The sequence below is a fragment of the Engraulis encrasicolus genome, chromosome 6 (assembly GCF_034702125.1).
Source record: "Engraulis encrasicolus isolate BLACKSEA-1 chromosome 6, IST_EnEncr_1.0, whole genome shotgun sequence".
Classification (NCBI taxonomy): domain Eukaryota; kingdom Metazoa; phylum Chordata; class Actinopteri; order Clupeiformes; family Engraulidae; genus Engraulis; species Engraulis encrasicolus.
In genome coordinates, this window is record NC_085862.1 from 27419724 (window position 1) to 27443028 (window position 23305).

General features: G+C 45.4%; 3 protein-coding genes across 3 annotated transcripts; 1 reads left to right on the forward strand and 2 right to left on the reverse strand.

The window, feature by feature from the left end:
- Nucleotides 1–847: 847 nt before the first annotated feature.
- Nucleotides 848–4250, forward strand: LOC134451539 (uncharacterized). Its single transcript, XM_063202044.1, has 3 exons — nt 848–1093; nt 1199–2146; nt 3672–4250. The coding sequence occupies exons 1-3, from the start codon at nt 848–850 to the stop codon at nt 4248–4250; spliced, it is 1773 nt and encodes a 590-aa protein (XP_063058114.1).
- Nucleotides 4251–5183: 933 nt separating this feature from the next.
- On the reverse strand, nt 5184–13096 carry mydgf (myeloid-derived growth factor). Its single transcript, XM_063200158.1, has 6 exons — nt 12861–13096; nt 11807–11857; nt 11474–11535; nt 9663–9744; nt 7662–7734; nt 5184–6629 (listed from the first exon to the last, which is right to left on the reverse strand). The coding sequence occupies exons 1-6, from the start codon at nt 13014–13016 to the stop codon at nt 6550–6552; spliced, it is 504 nt and encodes a 167-aa protein (XP_063056228.1). The 5' UTR covers nt 13017–13096; the 3' UTR covers nt 5184–6549.
- Nucleotides 13097–17582: 4486 nt separating this feature from the next.
- Nucleotides 17583–21564, reverse strand: loxl5a (lysyl oxidase-like 5a). The gene is made up of 6 exons (XM_063200159.1): nt 20370–21564; nt 20107–20215; nt 19514–19651; nt 18628–18784; nt 17807–17902; nt 17583–17702 (listed from the first exon to the last, which is right to left on the reverse strand). The coding sequence occupies exons 1-6, from the start codon at nt 21337–21339 to the stop codon at nt 17583–17585; spliced, it is 1590 nt and encodes a 529-aa protein (XP_063056229.1). The 5' UTR covers nt 21340–21564.
- Between the last annotated feature and the right edge of the window lie 1741 nt (nt 21565–23305).

Consider the following 23305-nt stretch of genomic DNA (forward strand, 5'->3'; position numbering starts at 1 on the left):
GTGAGAGAATGAGAGTGTACTGTATGTCTCTCTGTGTGTGAGTATCTGTGTGAGTGTGTTAGTGAGTGAGAGGAGTGTGGGAGGAAGAAAGAGGCAGAAAAAGGGGAGACAGCGCAGTATATGTAACGGGGAGTGAGTGAGTGAGAGAGAGAAGCTAGTAGAGAGAGGGAGAGCGAGAGAGAGAGAGAGCGAGAGAGAGGGAGAGAGAGAGAGAGGGAGAGAGAAGCAGGCAGAAGAGACAGAGACAGAGCCAGAGAGAGGGAGGGAGAGGCAAGAAGCGTGCCTTCCTGCCGCTGCTGCTACTGCTACTGAGACAGAAATGCAGGGAGGGTGCAAGAGAGAGAGAAGAGAGAAGAGAGAGAGAAGAGAGGGAAGAGGGGAGGCCCACTGCAGCAAGGGGTAACAAGGGAGAACGCTGAGAGGTAAGAGAAAAGGAGGAAGAAAGGAGAGGAGAGGAGAGGAGAGGACACAGAGCATCCAAGAAGAGGAGAGGAGAGTGGAGGAGGTGGTGAGAAAGACCATAACAGAACAGCTCTGAACAGAGGATAACATCAAGGAACAAGCACTAGGCAGGAAACGGAGGAAGGGAGGATAGGACAGGAGGCAGGGGGGACGGAGGAGGAGAGGAGAGGAGAGTAGGAGGAGGAGGGGGGCACGAGGAGAGCCGGGAGGAAAGTTGGAAGGAAGAGAGGAGAGGAAAAGAGAGAAGGAGGGGTGAGAGAGAAAGAGAGAGAGAGAAGAAAAGCTCATTCAATGCTAATTCGGGCGGCGGGAAGGGAAACGGACGGCAGTCAGGGGGACCCCCGTCCTCCTCCTCTCTCGACGGCGGCTGGAGCGCGTCTCCGGCATGCTTGGAGACGGCAGGCAGCTGGGAGGCCGGGACAACCTTCACCTAAACAACAGCAGCAACAGCAGAGGCAGCAGCTGCACGGATCACCCCTGGCCGACATCCTCATCATCATCACCATACAGTAAGCTACGGGACTTTTTTCGGAAGGAGATGGGGCTCGCCAACAGTAAGCACAAGATGACATGCGACAAGAAAAAGAAGCAGCAGCACAAGGGTCTGGGCTTGGCGGCGAAAGAGCACATTGTCAAATCTCAGGGGCGTACAGGAGGAGGAGGTGGAGGAGGTGGAGGTGGAGGTGGAGGAGGCAACAGCAACAACCTGGCAAAAAAGCGCTCCCGGCCCCAGCAGACAAAGGCGCCTTTGGCCACTGCCGAGGAGGACTTTGAGCGGCCAGATGTGGCCGGAAACAGCTGTGGCGGCAGTGGTGGTGGCCCCAAGGCGCCCAGCCCTGCAACTACGAGGAGGTGGAACAGGTCCGTGGGACGACGGCCACAGCAGAAGAAACACTGCCTGTTTGTCAAGGGCCGGCGCGAAGAAGAATGCCGCTTTGTTGAGAACAGCCACCACGGCCTGACGCCAGACGCACACCCCTCCTCCTCCAGGAAGTGTTCGCCCGCACCCTCAACGACACGGTTCAAAGGTCAAGCAAACTGTGGCTCGCCTGTTAACGGCCGGCAGCAGCAGTGCCAGGGACAAGAGAGCAACTGTATTGAGGGAGAGCCCCTTGAGGGAGAGCCATACGGAGCTGACATGCCTGACACAGGTAAACAAGACCTGGCCACACACCACCACTTACACTTACTAGAGCCCACTTTAAATTCTGATGCTGATTGCGAGGCGGATAAGAGCAGCTGCTGCGGCGGCAGGGATCGAGTCGCCGCCACCACAGAGGTCACGAAACTGGAGAGCCTCAATCATTCCAAGCACTACAGTCACTCTCTGATGATCCTCTCCGCCGAAGTTCCTGCTGTGGAACTGAACAGTGCCAAGGAACAGAAACAGCAGCAGCAGCAGCAGCAGCAGCATCAACAGAACAGTTCCCAGATGGGAGATGGGAGCATGACTAATACTGAGAGACTGGCCTCGAGTACAGCACTGGGACCAAAGGGAACCGAGCAAGAGACTCGGGAGCCAGCGCCAGCGCCAGAGACACAGCAGCCAGAGACAGAAACAGAAACGCGGCTGTTGTGGACGAGTAGAAAGAGGAGGGCCGTGCGGGACCAGATCCGACGCGTGGTGGTGGAACTGGAGGGGATTTTGCGCGGCCTAAAAGAGGTTCATCTGGAGATGAAAGAGGTACCACTAAATTACATTTCCATTTTCTTGCCTGAAGGAGTGAAAAACAAACCGACTCTGAAACATTAATGATATGAATTATTAATGAACGCATAAGTACTACAGTGAATTTAGACACTTTTTCTGAAAAACATTCTGATGATGAGGTCTTTCAATGTGGCTTGTAATAAAATCCTGTGGTAGAGAGGAGACTGCTGAGTACAGGCACACACACCTGCAGCAGCCTCTCTCTCTCTGGCAGGTGAGCTGCATTTATAGACCCATCATTGTCTAAATTGTTGTACCGTACGCTGTGTAGTCCATCTAGCAATACGGCCATTAAAGATAATGTATGTTGTTACGCCGTTCTTTCTTTAACCACCTCAGTACAGCCGAACAGGATAATTCACTAAGCGGAACAAATGCACGAGAGAGGTCCTGTTTGATATGCTCCATTTACCAAATGTATGCATTGGCAGAAACTAATGCTAGGGCCATTTTTTTCACTGGCCACTCATCCATAGACGTAGGAAATAACAGCTGGAAACAGGTTTATTTATTTATTTAATAGTTTGCCATTGTGTGTGACAGACAGCATCCAACACGACCATTATCATTCCTAATGGAGTAATTGCGGTGAAAGCTTTCCTGTCCATACAGTATACCCAGGGCTCTAAATTGACTCCTGCCAACCAAAAGTTTGGCTAGTAGAAAAGACCAACTTACCAGCCACTTTGGACCATTAGTAAGTGTGTGCCAGGTTAGTACGATTAACATCTACTAGCCATTTGGGCTGGTGGTGAAAAAAGTTAATTGAGAGTGTATATACTACCCATTTGAAGCTGGTTTTAACCCCCAAATCCCTTGCCAGCTCTTGGATTGACAAAAGCTGGGAAGGGAAGGGAAGGTTGATCACTTGGACTGTCTGTAAGGTACATGTGCAGGGCCGGATTAATGCACAGGCTAGATATGGCTGCAGACTAGGGCCCCCCCACCTGTCAGAAGGCCCCTGATTGGCCAAAAGTTTTAAAAAATGCAGAATTGTGACAAGATGCAATATTGAAAAATCTGTGGTGTTGATCACAGTTGGTAGACGTATTACCTTAATTCCTAGCTAGCTGGTATTTATGACACTGTCTATGTAAACTTGTCACGAAATTTGTCCTCCGGGGGCCCCCAAAGCAACCTCTCTAGCCTATGGGCCTCAGGCCATCTTAATCCAGCCCTGTACATGTGGCATGTACAGTGCAGTGTGGGGTTTAGAGGTGGTTTTACCCCCACACCCCTTGCAAGCTCTTGGATTGACAAATGCTGGGAAGGGAAGGGATCACTTATGCTGTCTGCACGGTACATATACATGTACAGTGTGGGGTTTAGAGGTTGGTGACTTCGTGTCACTAGCCTTTTGGCGGGTTAACAGGTGTTAATTTAGAGCCCTGGTTACATGTACAATACGATGTGGGGTTTAGGGGTTTGTGTCATACATGTGGCATGTACATGTACAGTGTGGGGGTTTAGCGGTTCGTGTCATCTCTCTCCCTCACAGGTGGTCCAGCAGATTGAGCTCCTGACTTCAGACATTGACCCCCCAGGGGATCAGCCGCACTCCGGTCTCCATGGCGACGCGTCGGGGGGCAGCAGAAGCTCCGGCGGGGTGACAACAGTTGGCGGCAGGAAGGGGGAGCAAGCGGAGGAGGGGGGAGGCGCGGATTTGGCCAAAGCCGACAATATCCCCTCTCCACAGAGGACTCTAACTGACCCCTCGGAAACTAACGGCCCCATGCTGTGCAACATGGTGGCCGATGATGAGGCACAGCCCACTGGGAACCGGATTGAGGACTGTGTTAACACCTTGCCAACTGACACACCTGACAGTGATTCTCCACCAGAAAACCAGTCCAGTGAGCCAACCAGGAATGAAAGTAAAAAAACAGGTGTGTGTAAACAAACCACCTTGAAGGCATCCATTCTGGGACCCAGGAACAAGAAACCCCCACCGTACCCCCACCACCACAACCTGAAAACAGCCAAGGCAGGGCCCAGGGACAAGGGCAAGGATTGTCCGAAACCAAAAGCTGTACCTCCGTACCCCGTGAAACGCAGGCTGCTCTCCACAACTGTCTGAGGGGACCTTTAGGCTGCCGGGGCAGCTGCTGCTGCTGTTGCTGCCTTTGCTGCTGCTGCTGCTGGCTAGCTGGCGAAGGCTGGCTGCTGCTGCTGCTGGCACAGTTCTCACCAGCTGTGAGAGGTCGCCCGTATCCAGGGTGACAGGAGCCCTCCAGTGAGTATGGAGCGCAGAGCCCCTGCTGTGTCCTGACAGAAATTGATGTGTTCTTATTTCGCGGGCTGTTCCTGCTGGCTTTGTGCCAGACTGACACCCGCGCGCGCGCACACACACACACACACACAAACACACACACGCACACGCACTCGCACTCTTACACACACACAAGCACACAGCACAAAATGTGGCCCGTGGTCGCCTATTAAATGTTAGGTTTTTGACCAGGCGCTAAAATGTGTCACAGGGAAACAGAGCAGCGTGTAATTACCTCTGTGGGTCCCTCACCAGCACGGCTCCCTGCCAGTGTTTTTAGATTAGAGAGCTGCATTATACAAGGTGTTACGCATAGCAAAAGATGCTAGCTAATCAAAAACACCACCTATACTGTACGGCTTTGCATCCACAGCAAAACGTAATTATAATAGAATTACTCATCTTCCAAACTAAGTACTCTCTCAGCCAGATTGGGAGGTACTCAACTCCCCCAAGAGGACGTTAAGCATCATTACAGCGAGTTATGATGGCAAGAAATGCATTGCAGACGCCGTTTATAGGCATCATTTTTGTAATCAAAGTGGGGGGGGATGTTTCTGCTAATGTAAGCTGGATCATCAGAGTTGCTTCTGTCTATTATAGCATAGGTATACAAACTGCCAAAATGTGTAGTCCATATGGGATTTATTTTTCAGTGTGGAAAAAAGCACACACTGAAAGATGTAGCATGGTATTGAAAACACAATATCCTCCTTGTAAGAACACACACAATCCCAAATGTCTTGTAAAAAAAACCCACCTTTATTGAACTGTAATGGCAGAACTTACAGGAAATTAGAAGGGTATGAGGACATCCATCAATATGAGAGGGGAAAAACCAAGGTTGTGACATGTGACAGTAAAGTTAATGATGTGCTATCTCATCCCTCCCCTGAGGAAAGACCTGCTGGTCTGAGGGAGGGAGCCTACAGTACATCGCATGCAGTGGTGGAGACCCTTCACTGATGGAAACCCTGAGCACGCATGCTGCAGCACACACCGTAAGTCCCATAAGTCACCATCTCTTGTTGACTTTAACACTATGACAAGTTGTTCACACTCTCTTTGACAGTTCCCTTCATTTCCACAGGTTTACCTGTTACATGCATGGGAAATTGCAGAAAATGAGTATACATTTGAGTAGAAATGTGTGTCTTTTTGTCATAGTCCAATTAAATGGCATCACGTTAAGTTCAGTGCAGTGGTTATAGTGGTAGTGTGGTGGTAATAGTGCTGCATCTTTACCAACACCATCCTGCACATTCCTATGTAGATACCAGGTAAACGTGTAGAAATGCAGAAACTGTGAGAAAAAAAAGAGTGCTACCTGGAAGTTAGTATGTGCTGGAGAGAGAAATGGAGAGAGAGGGAGAGAGAAGGGGAGAGAGAGACCTAAGGAGTATAAATAACCATGAGATTGTTGTGTAGGGGGTACAGATTTAGAATGCTCCCCTGGGCCTGTTCCAACGGACCATGCAAGACAGCCCATCCTGCCCAAGTCTGCTTAAAAACTACGAGCGTTAGGAATGAGCATGAGAAGGACCGAGGACTGAGGCTGTGGGGTGATGCATGCTCTCTCTCTCTCTCTCTCTCTCTCTCTCTCTCTCTCTCTCTCTCTCTCTCTCTCTCTCTCTCTCTCTCAGTGCTACTGCATTCTTTTATTATTTTTCGCTGGAGCAACCTCATTTTGGACACACTACGGTGTCAGCTGCACGGCTTCTACTTACTCGCTGTGCAGACAGCCATTACTAGAAGATATCCTAAACCCTTTATTTTTTTGGTTTTCTGTATCTAATATGCCCGTAGAAATATACCTGCCAAACCCTTTCATCCTCTACAAATTATTCATCAGAAAACAAAAAGAACACTAAATTCTGCTAGAAGATACTGTACAAGAACAGTTGCTTCTCAGTGCAACTGTTACTGCGAGAGAACAAGGAGGAAAGAAAAAAAACCACTTTCATCTGCATTCACAGTCCCATCTTTCCTTTGTCACCGTGTTTCTTCTGCAAGGAGGACGACGCCGGTGACGCGGTCACGCTGCTCCCGTTTCTTCCTTCACCTCGTTAAAGCACATTCAGTTGATCGAGCGTCTCCCGGCGGCTAGTCACAGCTCGTCATGTTTGACCCGAGCAATCATGGTCAGCTTGGAGAGCTGGGCCTTGAACGCGCCCTCCCGATGAGAAACTGAGGACAGGAGACGAGAGAGATGGAGAGAGACAGAGAGAGAGAGATTTTTAAAAGCCTTTTATTTACAATAAGGTTGTTATACAATTACTCCAAGCCAGGGTAAAGCAATACATACATTAATCAACAAATAGATTAATCTACAGGAGAGAGAGAGAGAGAGAGAGAGAGAGAGAGAGAGAGAGAGAGAGAGAGAGAGAGAGAGAGAGAGAGAGAGAGAGAGAGAGAGAGAGAGAGAGAGAGAGAGAGAGAGAGAGAGAGAGAGAGAGAGAGAGGTGGAGAAAAGATGAGCACAACTCGAGTCGATCAAATTGTTTGTGCCAAAAAAGAAAAATCAATAGTCTAGTCTAGGAGCTTTGTGATCCTGTTCTTTTTCCTGTTGCCTCCTGCAGACAAAGGTGATCAAATACTGAAGGGGAAAAAAACTATAACCTGCATAATGCCAGCTGCCAAAGCTACCCGCGATAGCATCCACACAGGGCCGTTTCTACTGAATTTGGTGCCCTAGACGAGCACCCCTCTTTGTTTTTGGTGGAATTAGAAATTGGAATGTATAAACATAGTGCCACACATCTGATCGAACACAGCTGATCTACTACCTACATATGTACTGAGTGCCCATTAATAATAATTGTCAATGCTTTATTTCGCTTAATCTTCTAATTTTGTGCGACTTAGCGCCCCCCAAGACATTTGGCGCCCTAAGCAACCGCCTGGTCTGCCTATGCCTAGCGCCGGCCCTGCATCCAGAGCCAGCTAACTGCTAGACAGTGAGGTTGGGGAGAGAAAAAAAAACCACACACATACCCCTTTGATCTCAGTTCAAAGTACAACGCTTTACAGCCATGGCTGCTGACATGGTTGCCGGGGGAAAATAGGTGGCAGTGTTGAGAGGTAAGAGAGGGAGGGAGGGAGGCGACACATAACAGAAGAGGTAGAGGAGATCGATGGCCGCGGAGACAGATAGATAGATAGGCACATAGACAGATAATAAATAAACAACAGGCCGACAAGAAAATAAATAAAAATTACCCGAGTCATCGTCAACCCGGTACTCTTCTTGCTTCAAAGCCACGTCTCCTCCTCCTCCCACAGCAGACTGGGACTGTTGGGGAGGGATAAAAGAAATGGGGAGGGGTATTAGAACAGTTGTGGTGATGGGGACGTGAGTGACAAAAACACAAACATCAAGAGAAGGCTGGAATACAAAGTGACAAGCCGCGAGCAAGCTGACAGCGGGGATGAGTGACAAGGGCGAGGGAAGTGTACTCTAGTGTTTTGAAGCGTGCCTGCATGTGTGTGTGTGTGTGTGTGTGGCTATGATAACCAAAAAAATCTTCTCCCCCTCTTATTCATTTCAGTGCTGCTTCGACTAGACGTGTGCGTGTGTGGGCCATGAGACAAAATTCTGCACAAGTGAGCTGGCGTTGTGAAGGACTTCGCGACGAGGCGACCTTGTCCTCCTGTACTACTGCACCGAGCGGCCTGTTCCTCTCTCTCTCTCTCTCTCTCTCTCTCTCTCTCTCTCTCTCTCTCTCTCTCTCTCTCTCTCTCTCTCTCTCTCTCTCTCTCTCTCTCTCTCTCTCTCTCTCTCTCTCTCTCTCTCTCTCTCTCTCTCTATCCTTCCCTCCTCCCCGCTGTACACACCTTCGACCAAGCGGCCTGTTCTTACGCTTTTCTCCCCTCTCTCCCTCTCACGCCATCCCTCCATCCTTCCCTACCTCCCTCCCTCCTCCCCACTGCACACACCTTCGACCGAGCGCCGATTTCTAGAGCACAGGCCGGCACAGATACAGATGCAGGACTCGCCACGAGCAGTGAAACACACCACTTCCTGTCTGACAAGAAGGACGACGACGAAGGGATTCTGGGTCACCCATGTATGTGGCCTGTTTATTTTTCGCCACTCAGGGTAACAATCGCTGCATGCGTGCGCAACTCGTGCCGAGCAGCAGACTTAAGTGGGTTTCTTTTGTTTTGTTTGTTTGTCTGGGCTGTCGGTCGACACAGCTCGGTCGAAGAAGAGCACAGGCTGTATAAGCAGCATCCGATCACTTGTTCAACACGCAGTATAAGCACGCTCTGTATCTGCACTGTTTGAGGAGAGGGGTGGGGCCAAGTGTATGGTAAACAGTACATGGTGTGTGTGCACAAAGGAGCCTGTGTGTGCACATGCTACCTACTTTTGTAGTGTGTGTAGCGCTCTATGATCAAGCTTCATGCAATATGTATGACTAACCTCTACAGAGAGACTAATCAGGACAATCGCGGCTCTCATACGGCCTTAAAGGTGCACTGTGTAATATTTTTAGTAGTTCGTTTCCAGAATTCATGCAGCCCATTCACAAATCTTACCTTTTTAATACTTACTACCACCATTAAAGTCTAAGGTATTCATTATGACTGGGGAAATTGCATTTCACATACATGAAAAGGGGGATCTTCTCCATCGTCTGCAATTTTGAATTTCCAGAAATATGCATTTTTTGCTGCAAAACTTACTGTCATTTGGTCATACTAGTAAATATTGGTTTATTATTTATTAATATTCATGGTTGCAATACCTACTCTTGCCACCATCCTACACAGTGCACCTTTAAGAAGAACAGTGAATCAAACTAGATGGGTCAATGAATACAGAAAGGCATGCAAGTCTGTGGTCCTCTACACATCATGAATATCACAGCACATTCAACTTGACCAAAAAGACATTCCCCTCAAGAACAAGCGTCTTGCTCGTGTGAGATGATTTATGTGAAGCAATTTGTGTATTTCCAGTTGGATGATTAAAGGGTCCTGCTTTCCTTCTACAATGTACTTTCTAGCACTAAAAAACAGACTTGTATGTTTCAATGGACACCAAATGTACAATGGGTTTCAACAGTTTTATAATACTTTCCTACAGAGAAAATGTTAAGCATTTATGCTGCTGCTGTGTGTGGAGAATGTATTACAGTGGTTTGTATTTGTCAGCAATAATTCTGAGGACCAGAACACATGACCGAAATAAAGACAATCAATGAGTATACTCACGTAAGCGCTTGCGTATTCAAGTCTTGATCCTGAGATCTCCCCCTTGAACTGGGTGAAAAACAGGTAGGACTTCCCTTGTGGTCTGTCAGAAAACAGACAATGTGGCATCAAGACATTGCATATAAATAACATGCCACTTTGATCCATTTCATGTTTTGATGCATTTCAAGTTTTCCCCCCCGATAATTTTTGTTTTGTATGTAGTTTGTCATTTTGTTCTTAATGACAGAACTAGAGGTACCTAAACCTTACTTCAGTGACAGGTTAGGCTTATGGATATGTCAGGGAACAATTTACCATTCTAAAAGTAGAATTCTGTTTACAACATGTGGGAAAGGTTTTTTGACACAGTATGAGGTTTGTCACTTAATGATGTTGTATGACACTCTATATAGCTTCTTTATGTTCTCTACTACAAGTTCATCCAGACTAGTGTTTCTCAACGGGCCGGTACAGCCCACCAGGGGGTGTGGGGAGCTCTAAGGGGCGTTGAGAAGGATACTCATGAACGACCGTCTGGGCACTTCGCTCCTAAATGTGCGCTACGCCCATTTATAGGGGAAAACAAACCGAATGTCTCATAAACTTACATGCTACATCGGCTACCCTAAATTAACACAGTACAAGCTTCAGTCACGGGTGTTTGGCTATATTATTTGAACAGCCGGCAACACAACACGTTTTCGTCATGTTGCGCGTGAACAGCGCTAGTCTAGTTTATTAAACCCCAACACCACCAATTGACTTGCATTGGCTGTTTTCCCCCACAAATGGACGTAAAGCTCATGGAAAACGTCACGCCGTTCGTGAGTACACAGCAGAGAGGGGGCGGTGCTTAGTTGCCATTGGGGGGCATTAGTCCATTTAATTTTTAATACTAAGGGGGCCGTTTTCAGGCTTATGATGAGGTCAAGGGGGCGTTGGGATGCCAAGGGGGAGTTTGATCAAACACAATTAACAATTATATTTAATGACAACATAGCTGTGCCACAGAGAAAATATAACGTGGCATTCTGCTAATTCTTTCTCCATCTAAAATAGCTACAGTGCGTCTATCAACTATAGTCACTCTGAAAGAGATCCAAACTGTTTTGTTCAGCCTGTACTGTACTGGCTCTCATGTAAACATTGGAGAGATACAGTAACACTGACATTCCCAAAAAAACATTTTACTAAAGACATTTTGACAGCTAGTGGTATACAGTAGCTCAGGGTTGTAAATCATTATATTTCTTCTCACCCTGTCCTCCCGCCTCCAGCCTCGTGATGCGAGGCACGACTTATATTACCTGGCCCTCCAGAGGCAGGCGGACGGCCACATGCTGCGATGAGCATGTCTGCTTGTCCGCCCACAATGTTTTAGGTCATGTCTAGGGCACGAACGCACACTGTACATGTAGAGTTGGCTAGCGGGCCAGGTTGCTGTCTTTGATTGCTCTTGTTTAATACCTCGGGAAAACATTACAGTAAGGTACAACTTGACAGTGGGGAAAGCTTATGGTTTTCTATATGGAGGAGGGGACATGCCAAGGCATGAGGGTGGAGGTCAGAGGCAAGGCCAGGAGGAACTAGAATGATTTACAACCTTGTTGCATGAACTGCTACTGAACAACTGAAAGGAAAACATATACTGTAGGTCCACAACACTGTTTGATGCTGTTTGAACAAAGTTTAATGGCATAAGCATCAAATAGTATTGTGGACCTATATCTTTTCCTTTTAGCTAGCTTCCGTTTGCTCCAGCACCTGTGCTACTGATGTGTGTGCATTCTCTGACAGACTGTTTGGATACTGTTACTGAAGAACCTCACCTCCACACAGTGCAGGAGATGAGCTGCTCATCATCACTGATGCCCACACTCATATGCCATTGCTGAACGGGGACACATTAGAAGAGAAGAGTTGTTAGGCTGCTGTGCAAATCAGCATTACAATATTATTACATTACATTGCATTTGGCAGACACTTTATAACCACAGCGACTTACAATCAAGGACATAATCATAACCAACACCTCTAGCAGATACAAAGTGCACAGGAAATATACAGAACAACAGTTATAGATGCAAAGTAGAGTTAGTTAGGTTTTTTTTCCAGTAAAGTAACATGTCCTAACTCAATGATGACAGTATAGCTCACCATACCTCATTGGTTCCCCCTTGTGATGCATATGTGAATGAGCATTCATGGTCTTTCTGGAAGACAATGGGAAATGAAGTTTTAGAGTTCTGTGGATTTTTTAGAAGACATAGCATTTTTATTTCAGGAATTTCAAAAAGGTATTCCAGCTTAAACTAGCTCCAAATACTTAATTTTTCAAAACAGTAAGTAAATAAATGCAGTGTAGTAGCGTACTGATACCTGAGAAGGGAACTACCATAGATGGGAACTACAATCTTGCACATTTCCTCACATTAGGGCAAGCATTTCAAGTTAAGTTCGGTCTGATTATTGTGACATAAAAAATTAAAGAAATTTGCAAAATCCCTTACACTAGAAAAATCAATGTAATTCCAGCCTAAACATCAAGTCATATCTAAAGCAGCCACTGTAGGTGGCGTGTTGTGATTTGCCACTGTGGCTGTGACGGTGGGCTGTCGGACCAATGAATGGCTGCATTGTTATACTTCCTTACTTACGTGTCAAAATTTAAAGTACAATTTTTGTACAAAACCCACGCTAGTCATAAAAAGAATGACATTTTGGCCAAGGCTACAAAACCAAAGCAATCATAGTGAAGAGAACAAAACGGATATATGAAAATGTATGTGCCGAGGCAAGCTTTCACAATGAATGGCAGCAAGTTTGCTAGCGGCACATGAGCTAGGGAAATGCATGCATGGGAAACAATCTTTAACTTTCTTTATTTTTTTTGCTATGCTCACTATGCATGCATTATGAACACAGCATTGACCAATGTACCTGACTCCCCTAATCAAGTGCTTAATCAATCACTATTCATTCCTAGCGCACACGCTGCTGCTTCTCTAGTTAGCCTGTCTTCAGCTAGCCTACATTTGCATTAGTGGCTGCAAAACAGTGAGTTAGCAAGCCGCTGATTAGCTACGTTTTCGGCATATTTACTGCAAGTTTACTCAAGCAAGCGCCACCTGTTCATGTTAAATGTGTGAAAGACTGACTAGTCAGTGAGGTACCAGGGGTAGAGCCAACAGCAGCTAACAACAACAACACACTTACGATTTTCTCAGAGAAAGTGTGAACAACTCCACCGGGTTTCACATTGAAGTCCACTGTTTTTGTATTCTCGGATGAAGCAAACGATGCAGACACAACGATGAGAAGAACAACCCCAAGCAGGGTATTAGTGGATGAAATAAGATTTCTGATGGCCATTCTGGATTTCACAGTTGCAACAGAGAGAGCTGGGTAAGTGAAGGCTAGGGACAGGACAGGGCGCAGGGTGTCTGTCTCATTTTTTTCCCAGCACTGCGTGACGTCACGAGGCAAAATGACCAAATGAGGCTGTGTTTGATAATAGAAGACACACTATTAACCTGTAATGTCGTTCACACTTACTTTCCCTGAATATCCAACGAAAACAAAAGACATTGAAAACTGATGTGTTGAGAAACCTTAGACCAGTGGTTCCCAAACTTTTCCATGACAAGGCCCCTAATAGCATATCAGTACCACCCAAGGCCCCTGACATGGGCCATGTCACCTGTTTTATGGACAAGGATACACGCATCTGTGCACTCCTTTTCACAACTTGATGGAGTTGGTGCATCCCAAAACCCATCAAATGAAAACAGGTAACATAATAAACACATTGTAAAGAAGAAAACGGTAACACAGTCACAGTATCCTCCAGAGATGCAAATTATTATGATGCAGTTCTTAATTTATGGGAAAATTGTTTAACTTATTTTGGTTTATTTTTCTTTGCTTAAGTAATTTATTTTATTCAATTATTTATTTTGTTTTGCCATTCTTTTCTTTCCAACTTGCCGCGGCCCCTCTAGCACTACCTGACGGCCCCCACTTTGAAAACTATACCATAACCTGTCTATTAGAGAACAGAACCCTATGTTTGACCTTTCCTTTATGGACGAGAGCCTGCCCTATCCACAAAAGTGTTGTCGGTCCGGCAGGGTAGTTCAGAATAATAAGCATGAAAACTGCAGCAATTTATGTACCTGTTGAAGATATTACTTACACAAATGAGATGCAGTTGTTTCTAAGAGCAAGAAAATTATACCAATCAAAAAATGATAAGAAAGTCTAAGAGTCTGAAAAGACAGCCACAAGTAGTTGTTGTCATACAAAGGCGTGCCTGAATAAAAGGCATAGGCCTACTCCCATTTTGAAATCCAGTCTATAAGTCTATAAGGTGACAGTCATGGGCTACTGGTTAGGCGGTGGTCTTTACATCAACAGAGAGTTCAAGTTACAGAATTCTAATAGCTATCCTTACCGGTAGGGAAAATGTATGTCACTGTTGGCCTACCTTCATCCAGGACTGAAATGCCCTTGAGAAAGGCACATAACCTCACACTGCTCCAGAGACCGTGACCAACACATTGTGCATCAGTTTGGATAAAAGTGTCTAACAGCATCTCACAACGCTATGGTGCTTCATGTGGTTGCAAACTTTGTGACATAAAAGGTCAGAATAATTTAACTCAACCCAAATGATACATCTTGAGTTTTCCTGTGTGGACAAGTGAACAAGCTGTTTAGCAAAACCTACACCTGTGCTTATATAGTAGCCAAAGCAAGAGCCATAATCGCACACATGTACGATATAAAATATGGCAGAATGTACACACTCTCACTTTGCCAAGTATAACACGTTTCAGTCCAACAAACGTTTCACCTGCCTCACCTCAGTAGCAAGTGCTGTGTTTTTGGGCCCAAAAATAACACCTAGGATTAGTCTTAAGTTGGAGAATGTCATGCACAGATGTCACACAGACCATTTGTTATTTGTTTAAGTGCTATGAAGGGAAAGTTAGAAAGGAGGGATGATGCCCTGGAGGCTGCCAAGAGTATGATGAACAAGTACTCGCCAAGTCATAACTTCAGGGAAAATGGTACCCTTGTTAACACCGGGTAAACATTTATTTCTTTTCAAGGAACAAACACAGGCTGTACTTAGAGAGAACAAGAGCGGCATTTAATGTAATAGCCCGCTCCAACTTGCCATGTCCTCTCTAAAAAACAGGAGTAAATTCTTGCTCACAGGAAAAACAAACACCGGTAGCCTAACTCCATCCGTTCCTCCATGAAACTTTAAACTGCCGTTAATTTTCCTTCTTTGAAAAGGAACAGAAAGAACGGCTGTGACCAAAAGCAAATGCTTAAAAAGCTGAGGCTGATGACCTTTCGAGTCACGTAACCTCCCAGGAGAGCTGACAATCCAAAAAATCTGACTGTAAAACAACAGCGGGATGATTTGTAACTGTGTGAGAATGCCCACACATTTATGTACTCAAGACCAGGTCCAGACGGCCATATTTTTAGGGCAGTACTGTTTACTGATGGCCTGTGTATATTTAAGCTAAGCATTCTGCAACACATGCTGTTTAACTGCCCACACACGTCTCGGTCCTATACAGTGAGTCGAGCCGGCCGGCCGGGCCAGACACTGGCCTCTCCACCAGGGCTGGACTGGCGGAGAAACAGGGCCCGGGCACTTTTTTGCTTGAAGGGGCCCCTCATAATTCGCGACGCAGAACTGACTCACCGGTGGGCCCCGCACCCTTGTGGGCACCTATTTTCAGAAATATAACATTTAACATTTCTGAAAATAGGTGCCCACGAGGGTGCAGGTCCCACCGGGCAGTGTTAATTTTGACAGGAATTTTTAATTTAGTTTTAGTTTTAGTCTCTTGACGAGAATGTAATTTTAGTTTTAAAACACAACAGTCAATTGCGTCTCGTTTCTCTGCTTTTATTTGTGTTCGGTTTTACAGTCTCATCAGGAAAGCTTTGGTTGTTCTCTCTAGTCACCCGACAACACCACTTGAAACTGAAGAAATGAAGGGTGATTTGACGAACAACAAACAAAGTTTTGGATGCTGTCATCAGCCAATAATCCGTGTGCGCGAGAGAGCGGCGCCTTTTGACAAGCGGTGCCTATTTGACGATATGCCTCACAACGATGCAACAACACAGAATAATGGTTAGGGCAAGAGATTGTCTTGTTCATATAAAACCACTAAGAGTTTTACCCTTGGTACGAAATGAATACCAATCGGACTTCTAGTCAACATGGTGCTGGCAGCGCATGTGTTTCAAATGCAATGCGTCAATCTGCTTTTGGTCATGTTCGGTTTCAACAGTCCAACGGAAAACTTTGGATGCATAAAATGAACTGCGATTTAGCGAGACGGCTGCGAGATTGCTGTCAACTAAGCATTTTGCAAAATCTGTGCATTGCACAATAGGTAGCCTATCTCTACTGGACTGGTTGCCTGGCTGGCGCAGATGCTCTGAGAGTGTAGGCTATGTTGCGTCGCACTAAGAACAGGCGGGGCCAGGCGGCTGTAGCCTACTGGCGCTTGACAGGTAAAGTGAGCAAAGAAAGGAAAAGGGTATAAGTAGCCATCTGCGGTCTTTTATCATGAAAATGTCATGACAATGATATGCCTCCTATTGGTTTTCGTCTCCGGTGGTATAGTAGTCACATTTTTATTTTTTTGACGAAAATATAAATCAATATCGTTATATTTTTTGTACAAACGCATGCTGCTTTTTTCGTCATCGTTTTATTGTCGTCAGGGGAAAAACAATCGTTAACGATAATTATGACGAAAATATTTCGTCACGAAATGAACACTGCCACCGGGAAATGCCCGCTATGCCAGATGGCCAGTCCAGCCCTGCTCTCCACTGTTCCACATGCTCGCTGTACTGTCTGACACCGTACCTGTGGAATTTCTCCACTCTGTGCCACCACTCCCAACCTCCAGGTTCATGAAAATCCTTACACTGGTCATGTCCTTTACTATGCTGGTCAGAAAGCACCGTGGCCACCCCATTTCACACCCCAAACAGCACCTTACATGGAAAAAAGACAGGAAAAAAACACAAGCTTGAGCATATACGTAGATAATATGGCATTTATTAACCAACAAAGAATTTTGTGTGTTTCAGCCAAGAAGCCTAACGAGTTCAGCCTTTGGTGGATGCGGCTCACAAGTGGCTGTTAATGTAAACACCGGATTCATCTATAACCCACCCTGTGCACACGTGATGGGAGGAGGGTGAGCTTCCTACGTGACTATCCTGTTCTTTCCATATGGGTAAGAAATACTCATGCACTGAGGCTTGTCTTTGTATTTTTTTTTAATCAAAGATACAATTCATTCACAAAAGCTCACACTTCGTATAAAAGTGCACATTTTTTTTTACAGTACCTCATGGTTTCACAAACAGTTTTGCGTGCAATATTCAAATTTTGCAGGATATTGTAGGTAGCAACATGCATTAAGCAGCTCTTCAATGTGGGACACTAAAGCGCTGTGGATGATGAGCATAATGCTTGGGACAAAGCACTATGTATACTATTTACATAGTTCAATTCAAGCTGATCGAATAAGGATAAGGTGATAAGGACACCCAGAAGTATCATCATTATTTAGCCAACTATTTGATTCACTTTAGAGCTAAGCTGTATTTTAGACTGAATACTTTCATAAAAAAAACTGATTACAACTTAATTTCACATCATTGACTCAGCATTGATCTAAAACAAACAAAAACATTCCACTTTCCTCCACACTCCAATAAATAGAAAAATACTTCTTCTGCTGGCTCCCCTTCTTCTCTTGCTGAAGCCCTTATGATTAGTTTCTGTAAAATGACAATCATGCGTCAGTAAAAAAAAAAAACAAGTTTATTTCCTTCTCTATATCAATATCCTCTGCTGTTCAGTTTCCTGATGTAGGCTCCTACTTACCCAGTTATTCTACAGTTGCGTACTTGAACATAAGGGCCTGTGTATCTCACGTCACACCTGACAATGTTGTTGGAATAATCAGACTCTGGCACCTGGGATGTGGGGTTCACTGTGACCTAAAGTTAAAAATAGCATTTTTTTAAACAAAAAAAAACCAAATGTCATGTCTGCGATTGGCAAAACTGGGTTGAGGTAAACTTACTTTAAAAGCAAAGCTCACCTTGAGAATGTAGTTTCCCGGGGGGACGTCGGTGATGTCAATCCACTGACAGTCAATGTTGGCATGGTAGGTGTCATAACAACCAGGCCCTAATCCCTAGCACAGCCAACACAGAATCATTTTATCAGTGCAACAACACACATATCGGCATCATAAAAGCACAATAGTAAACAATGTCTGGGTGTTACTGAAATGCACGACTTACAGTATCAGAGAAAGATCTGTTATTTCTTACATGCAAGTCAGGGCAGTCATTTTCCCTCTCTTCCAAAAGTATATTTGTGTTTTGAACATCCCAATATCATTTCTAGAAGTAAGTTAAGAACTAAAGTAGTATTGTGGATGAGATGTAAGGCCGAATTATCCATATGGGCCAGCAGCAGAGTGTCCGGGGGCACCAACCATTTACAACCCGCGAGAAGACACCACATAACCATAACCATAACCATGACCATAACTTAGTTTTCTAAAGAGGGCGCCTGTGAGGTATTGTACCCAGAGGCACCATATTGGCGTAGCCTCTTACTGCAGATGGGCTCACCGGTGGGTCTATTCATTATTTGCTGAAAACTCTGAACTACATCATAACATCAATGTTATGAGAGTACAGAGAACCCTTAAGTAATAGATTAAGACATAGCCATCACAATTTTGGTGACAGTAATGTTATAACATAGGCTCTGCAGTAAGGGGCTAATACAGGGTTGATGATAGGAGCAATATCTTCCATCTCACTTGAACATTGACTGCTGAATGAATACTACAGGTTGCTTAATGTCTGTGATGTAGGACTCCTTGTGATCACTGATCATTTCTCTTACCTGGGTGTGAGCCGTGCAGGCGTAACGTCGCCTGACGCCCGGGTCACAATTAGTGTCCTCCAGACAGAAGCTGGCCTTGTGTCCCTCGGCCACTTTCCTCTCCGTGGAGATTTCCAGCAGGTCATAATTACTGAATGCCTCCATGCTGTGGTAGTGCCTGAACACAAATAATTGTGGAAGGAGGAATAATAGGGTTACTCATTCCGTAGTGACACTACTAAATATATACACCTCGTAAATCTTGTGGTTTAGCGCTCTCTCGCTCTCTCTTATTTTCTGAGTGGCATGTTTTGTGTGCTTGCATAATGTGAACAGTGCACTAAGTACAAGCAAACAAACAAACAAATATAGACACAGACAGACATACATACAGACATACATACAGAAAGACAGACAGACAGACAGACAGGCAGGCAGGCAGACAGGCAGACAGACAGGCAGACAGACAGACAGACACATACAGACACACACACACCACCACCACCACCACCCCTATTTACACCACCTTGTATGGACATTCAGGCCAGAATTAACTTCATTAAATGTATAAAGTCTTTGGATCGAGCAGCGTTTTTTTCTTAGCTGGAATCTATGATATCATGAAGTAAAGGAGACACTCACACTATCGCCTATATACTATTTAATACAGATTATAAGTGGGTGCTGAATCCCACCTAATATATTGATGAATGAAGGAAGCGAAGGACAGCACTCTTCAGATTTATCTCTGTTTATTCGCCTACGAACGTTTCGGGCAAAGCCCTTCTTCAGCGTGTAATGGTGATTGCCAGAAACGTTTGTAGGCGAATAAACAGAGAAAAATCTGAAGAGTGCTATCCTTCGCTTCCTTCATTCATCTAATGATATCGTGCCACAATAAACTCACTGATGGCAACTGTGCCACTCCCACTCGTGTCTTGGTTTCCTCGGCAGGAAGTCAGCAGTTCCCTGATTCTTGACCCTCTGGGGAAACCGGAGTAACACTCTGTAGTCAAGGTCTCGCACACTGGGACTATAGGCAGACCTGATGGAAGGGGAGAGAAAAGAGCAAAGTTGTTGTGTTGTGTGAATTTCAATACATACGTCATGAAATAATTTTAAAGATTACCCTGCACTACTACACTTAGCAGAAACTTTTATTCAAATTCTCTTGCACAGTCATCATTGTTGTTCATTAATCTGTAGGGCAGTGGTCTCCAATTATTTTCCCCCAAGGGCCAAATAATGGTGCACAAATGAGGCTGAGGGCCAAACACATCCCCCGACCGTATGGCCACCGATGGTTTGCTCATGGAGGGCCAAATGCTTGCCTTGCCTTGCCCGGGCCAGATTTGGCCCGCGCGCTGCCATGTGGAGACCACTAATGTAGGGCTTTATTTTAATTAACTTTTATCATCATTGTTATCATCGTCATCATCATCAGTATATCAGCCATAATCAGCCGTGAAGAGAAAAGATGCTGCACACTGATTACGTTACCGAGATAGACAGTTCTCCTCAGCAGCACATCTCAGTGCATACATCTGCACTCGCTGGATGTAAGATGCTGCTTGGATGTAGTAAGGGTCAGGTATGAGGTCTGGAAGGCCTGCGACAACATGAAGAATACCAAAAATTAAAAAAAAACACAGACTTGTGAAAACTGTGAACATACAGTAGAACAACATACTGTTACATATTGTTGTCTTGAATGAAAATGTTGCCACTTTCAGCAATTTCAAGGATTCTGTCCCATCACCTACCATGATGAAAGTACCTGGTCCCATAACCTGATGCAGGTGGGGGCAAGACTGGTGATCTCACTCTCCCACTTGGCGGATAGACGTTGTGGAAAACTGAATTTCTGTGGTCCTTGTTCTGTGGGTGTGACGGATCACTCGTTCTGTTTTCTGGATTGATCTGCTGAGCATCCTCCTCTGTGATGTTGTAAGTAGCAGCTGGAGGAAACACAGTTGGCACGACATGTCTTGGCACAGGAGTGGGAGCCAGTGTGAGATCTTCACCGTCACTTACAGTCACAGAGTCGTTAAATGGCGGGTTAACTCTTTGCGTCTCGGTGTCAGGCTGTTCTGTTGTTATTTCAGCATTGTCTTGTGGAGTTGTTGTTGGTAGTAGTGATGTTGTTGGGACACGTACCGCTGCTGTCACGGGCTCATCTTGACTTCGTTGGCCTCTAGAAGCATCGTTCCCAGAGTATTCTTGCGGTAAAGTTGTTTGCACACCAGGCGGCTCATCAGTAGCGGTAGGGTCAGTTGTGTTTAGAGTCAACGCGCCCGGACGGAAAGATGCTAAATACCGGTCACCGGTGATGAGGCTGTTTGCCATTCTACGGGAATTACCAGTTGAACGCAAAACGGTCACCGATCCCCGTGATAGTGGTGGCAAAGACGAATCCACTGCATTGGAGTGTTGCCGTCTGGGTCTAGACTCTGACTCCGATGCCCCGGTGTTGGTACTGGTGGTGGTGGCGGCGGATCTTCTCGCATTAGCCGAAGTTCTCTGTCTGGTTAGAAAGAACTGAGTACCTCTCCTTGCCTGCACGGCCGGGTGGTACTGTGAGCCGGTGGTCAATAAACTATACACTTGGCCGTTACTTTCCCACTGCACTTTATGCCGCCATGGTCCTCTGCGCGCGCGTAATTGGCGCTGCCCGGTGCTGAAGTCCATCCACGTATGGAATAGAATAAAAAGAAGAAATGTGAATTTAATCATGGCGAATGATAACCTGCCTCACTGAGATGTATCCTGTGGTGTTGCGAGTTTAGAGTCTTGAGCTTGAATATTTAAAGGTCCATGTGAATCTTTGGAGAAGGTGGTGCGTAATAGACACAGCGAAGTGTGGTGGTCAGACACCCACTTGCTCCACAGTTTATCTACGCATGCACAGATAGATGTCGGATTTCCAGAAGAAACCCGTAGTCTTCGAGATTTAACCATTTCTTCCCTGAAACCCCCTTACACAAGGCCAGGTCTATTTGTTCAGAGGGCTAAATCTGGCAAGTAGGTGACACCACAGGTGGTTTTCACGTGTATGCCTGTCAAATTTAAACGTGCACTCAGTCACGGACGGGCATTTTGGAACGGCAGTTGTGAAAATTTTTTTGTGTTAATCAGAATGGTAAACAAGAATGTGAGAATGTAAATGACTGGCTGTCTGGAGCATAATTTTAAGCCTAAGGGGCTTCTTGAAACAGATTTTTTTTACCCATTTTTATTCCACATCTCTGCCCTCATTCATGTAGGCCTACTTGTCTGGGTGGGTTTACTTTATTTTCATCTGGTAACAGAAGGCTGGGGGCCTCGAGGGTGAAACTTCACCAATGCAGAACATGTTAAAGTAGGAGTTTACATGAAGTGCAAATACCAAAGCTATGGAAAAACAGACGGTTCCCATTTTGTAAATACAAGGGGAGAAGTTGGTTGCACACTGAAATGAATTTGCAATGAACTGAAACCAGTGAGGTAGACCTATATTTGGTTTAAATTAATTTTAAATCCTGAAAACTTGGTTTTAAATAGCTGGGTTGGGGAAACGCCTTTCGTCTTCTATTGTTTCACCACATGGTGGCAGTCACGAGTGTCCCACCTTGCTGTGTGGTGATACCTGATTCATGCAGTTGCCTAGTACTACCACAGACTTTCTATTGGAGAAACTACTACCACATAGGTTACTGCACAACTACTGACAGCTTTGGTCAGGGTGCCCTCTGTCAATACATACAATGCAATGGTAAACCCCTTCACCCAACATAACCGTTTGTCTCCCTGGCTGTAGGAGTGACACTAGTCATTTTTGGACCAATTAATTGTGTCCTCAAAAGGCAGCCTATCAAGGCTGAGACTCTACAATAAAGTTATAAACCATCGTTTTTCAACCACTGTGGCAGGGAACACAAGTGTGCCATGAGAGATCATCTGGTGTGCCGTGGAAAATTATAGAATGACTGTACATTGTTAATATAGGCAAAAGGGTTTTATTTTCAGTTAACATATACAATAGGTGGTGTGCCTTGGCATTTTGTCCTAAAAAAGGTGTGCTTTGGCTCAATTTTTTTTTTAAAACCACTGTTCTTTATATCCACCACCATTTTATTTGAGGACAAGCTATAAATCCACTCTTTTTTGTCTGTTTTTAGAAAGAAAAGCCCACAATTCCTTCCAAACAAGCTATAGGCCTAATACAATGCATTCTGATAGTCTCTATATCTGCCTCCACATGTACGTAATGCTTACTGCTATAGACGCAGGTCTACCGTACAGCATTGCTGCAGTTCCTGTAACCTTTCCCCTGTATAGCTGGCCTGCATGTACAGACGCAGGACAAAGGGCCCTATGTACAATCAGCTCCAAAGAACCCCCCCAGCCCTATATCTTCATAAATCGGACTGTGAGTGGGCCCCCTATATACGTACATGGGGCCGGGGCCCTGGTGACTCTGTCACACTTTACCCCCCTGAACGACCCTTGGAAGAACATGACAAGGAGAAGGTAAGCAAGCTGATAGGCCGAGCTGGGAAAGGAGCCAAATGGGTGAGCTGTGAGCCTCACAACACTGTGACGGCCGGTGGGCCATTATGAAAGGCTGTCTCTGACACTCTGACAAAACCCCAGTTAAAAATAAACACACATCCTGCGTCCACTGCCTCTTACAGGTCTCTCAGTCAGCACTGTCATGTGT

Bases quoted from the DNA above. Each gene is read 5' to 3' on its own strand.
- LOC134451539 (XM_063202044.1), top strand. From the start codon at position 848: ATGCTTGGAGACGGCAGGCAGCTGGGAGGCCGGGACAACCTTCACCTA. The intron at 1,094-1,198 runs GTCAAATCTCAG...CGGCCCCAGCAG, and splicing joins TGGCGGCGAAAGAGCACATT to ACAAAGGCGCCTTTGGCCAC. The intron at 2,147-3,671 runs GTACCACTAAAT...TCTCCCTCACAG, and splicing joins TTCATCTGGAGATGAAAGAG to GTGGTCCAGCAGATTGAGCT.
- mydgf (XM_063200158.1), bottom strand. From the start codon at position 13,016: ATGGCCATCAGAAATCTTATTTCATCCACTAATACCCTGCTTGGGGTT. The intron at 11,858-12,860 runs GTAAGTGTGTTG...ATTGTCTTCCAG, and splicing joins ACACTTTCTCTGAGAAAATC to AAAGACCATGAATGCTCATT. The intron at 11,536-11,806 runs GTATGGTGAGCT...GTCCCCGTTCAG, and splicing joins CACAAGGGGGAACCAATGAG to CAATGGCATATGAGTGTGGG.
- loxl5a (XM_063200159.1), bottom strand. From the start codon at position 21,339: ATGATTAAATTCACATTTCTTCTTTTTATTCTATTCCATACGTGGATG. The intron at 19,652-20,106 runs GTAACGTAATCA...CCCTTCCATCAG, and splicing joins GAGGAGAACTGTCTATCTCG to GTCTGCCTATAGTCCCAGTG. The intron at 17,703-17,806 runs GTGAGCTTTGCT...TTTTAACTTTAG, and splicing joins CGGGAAACTACATTCTCAAG to GTCACAGTGAACCCCACATC.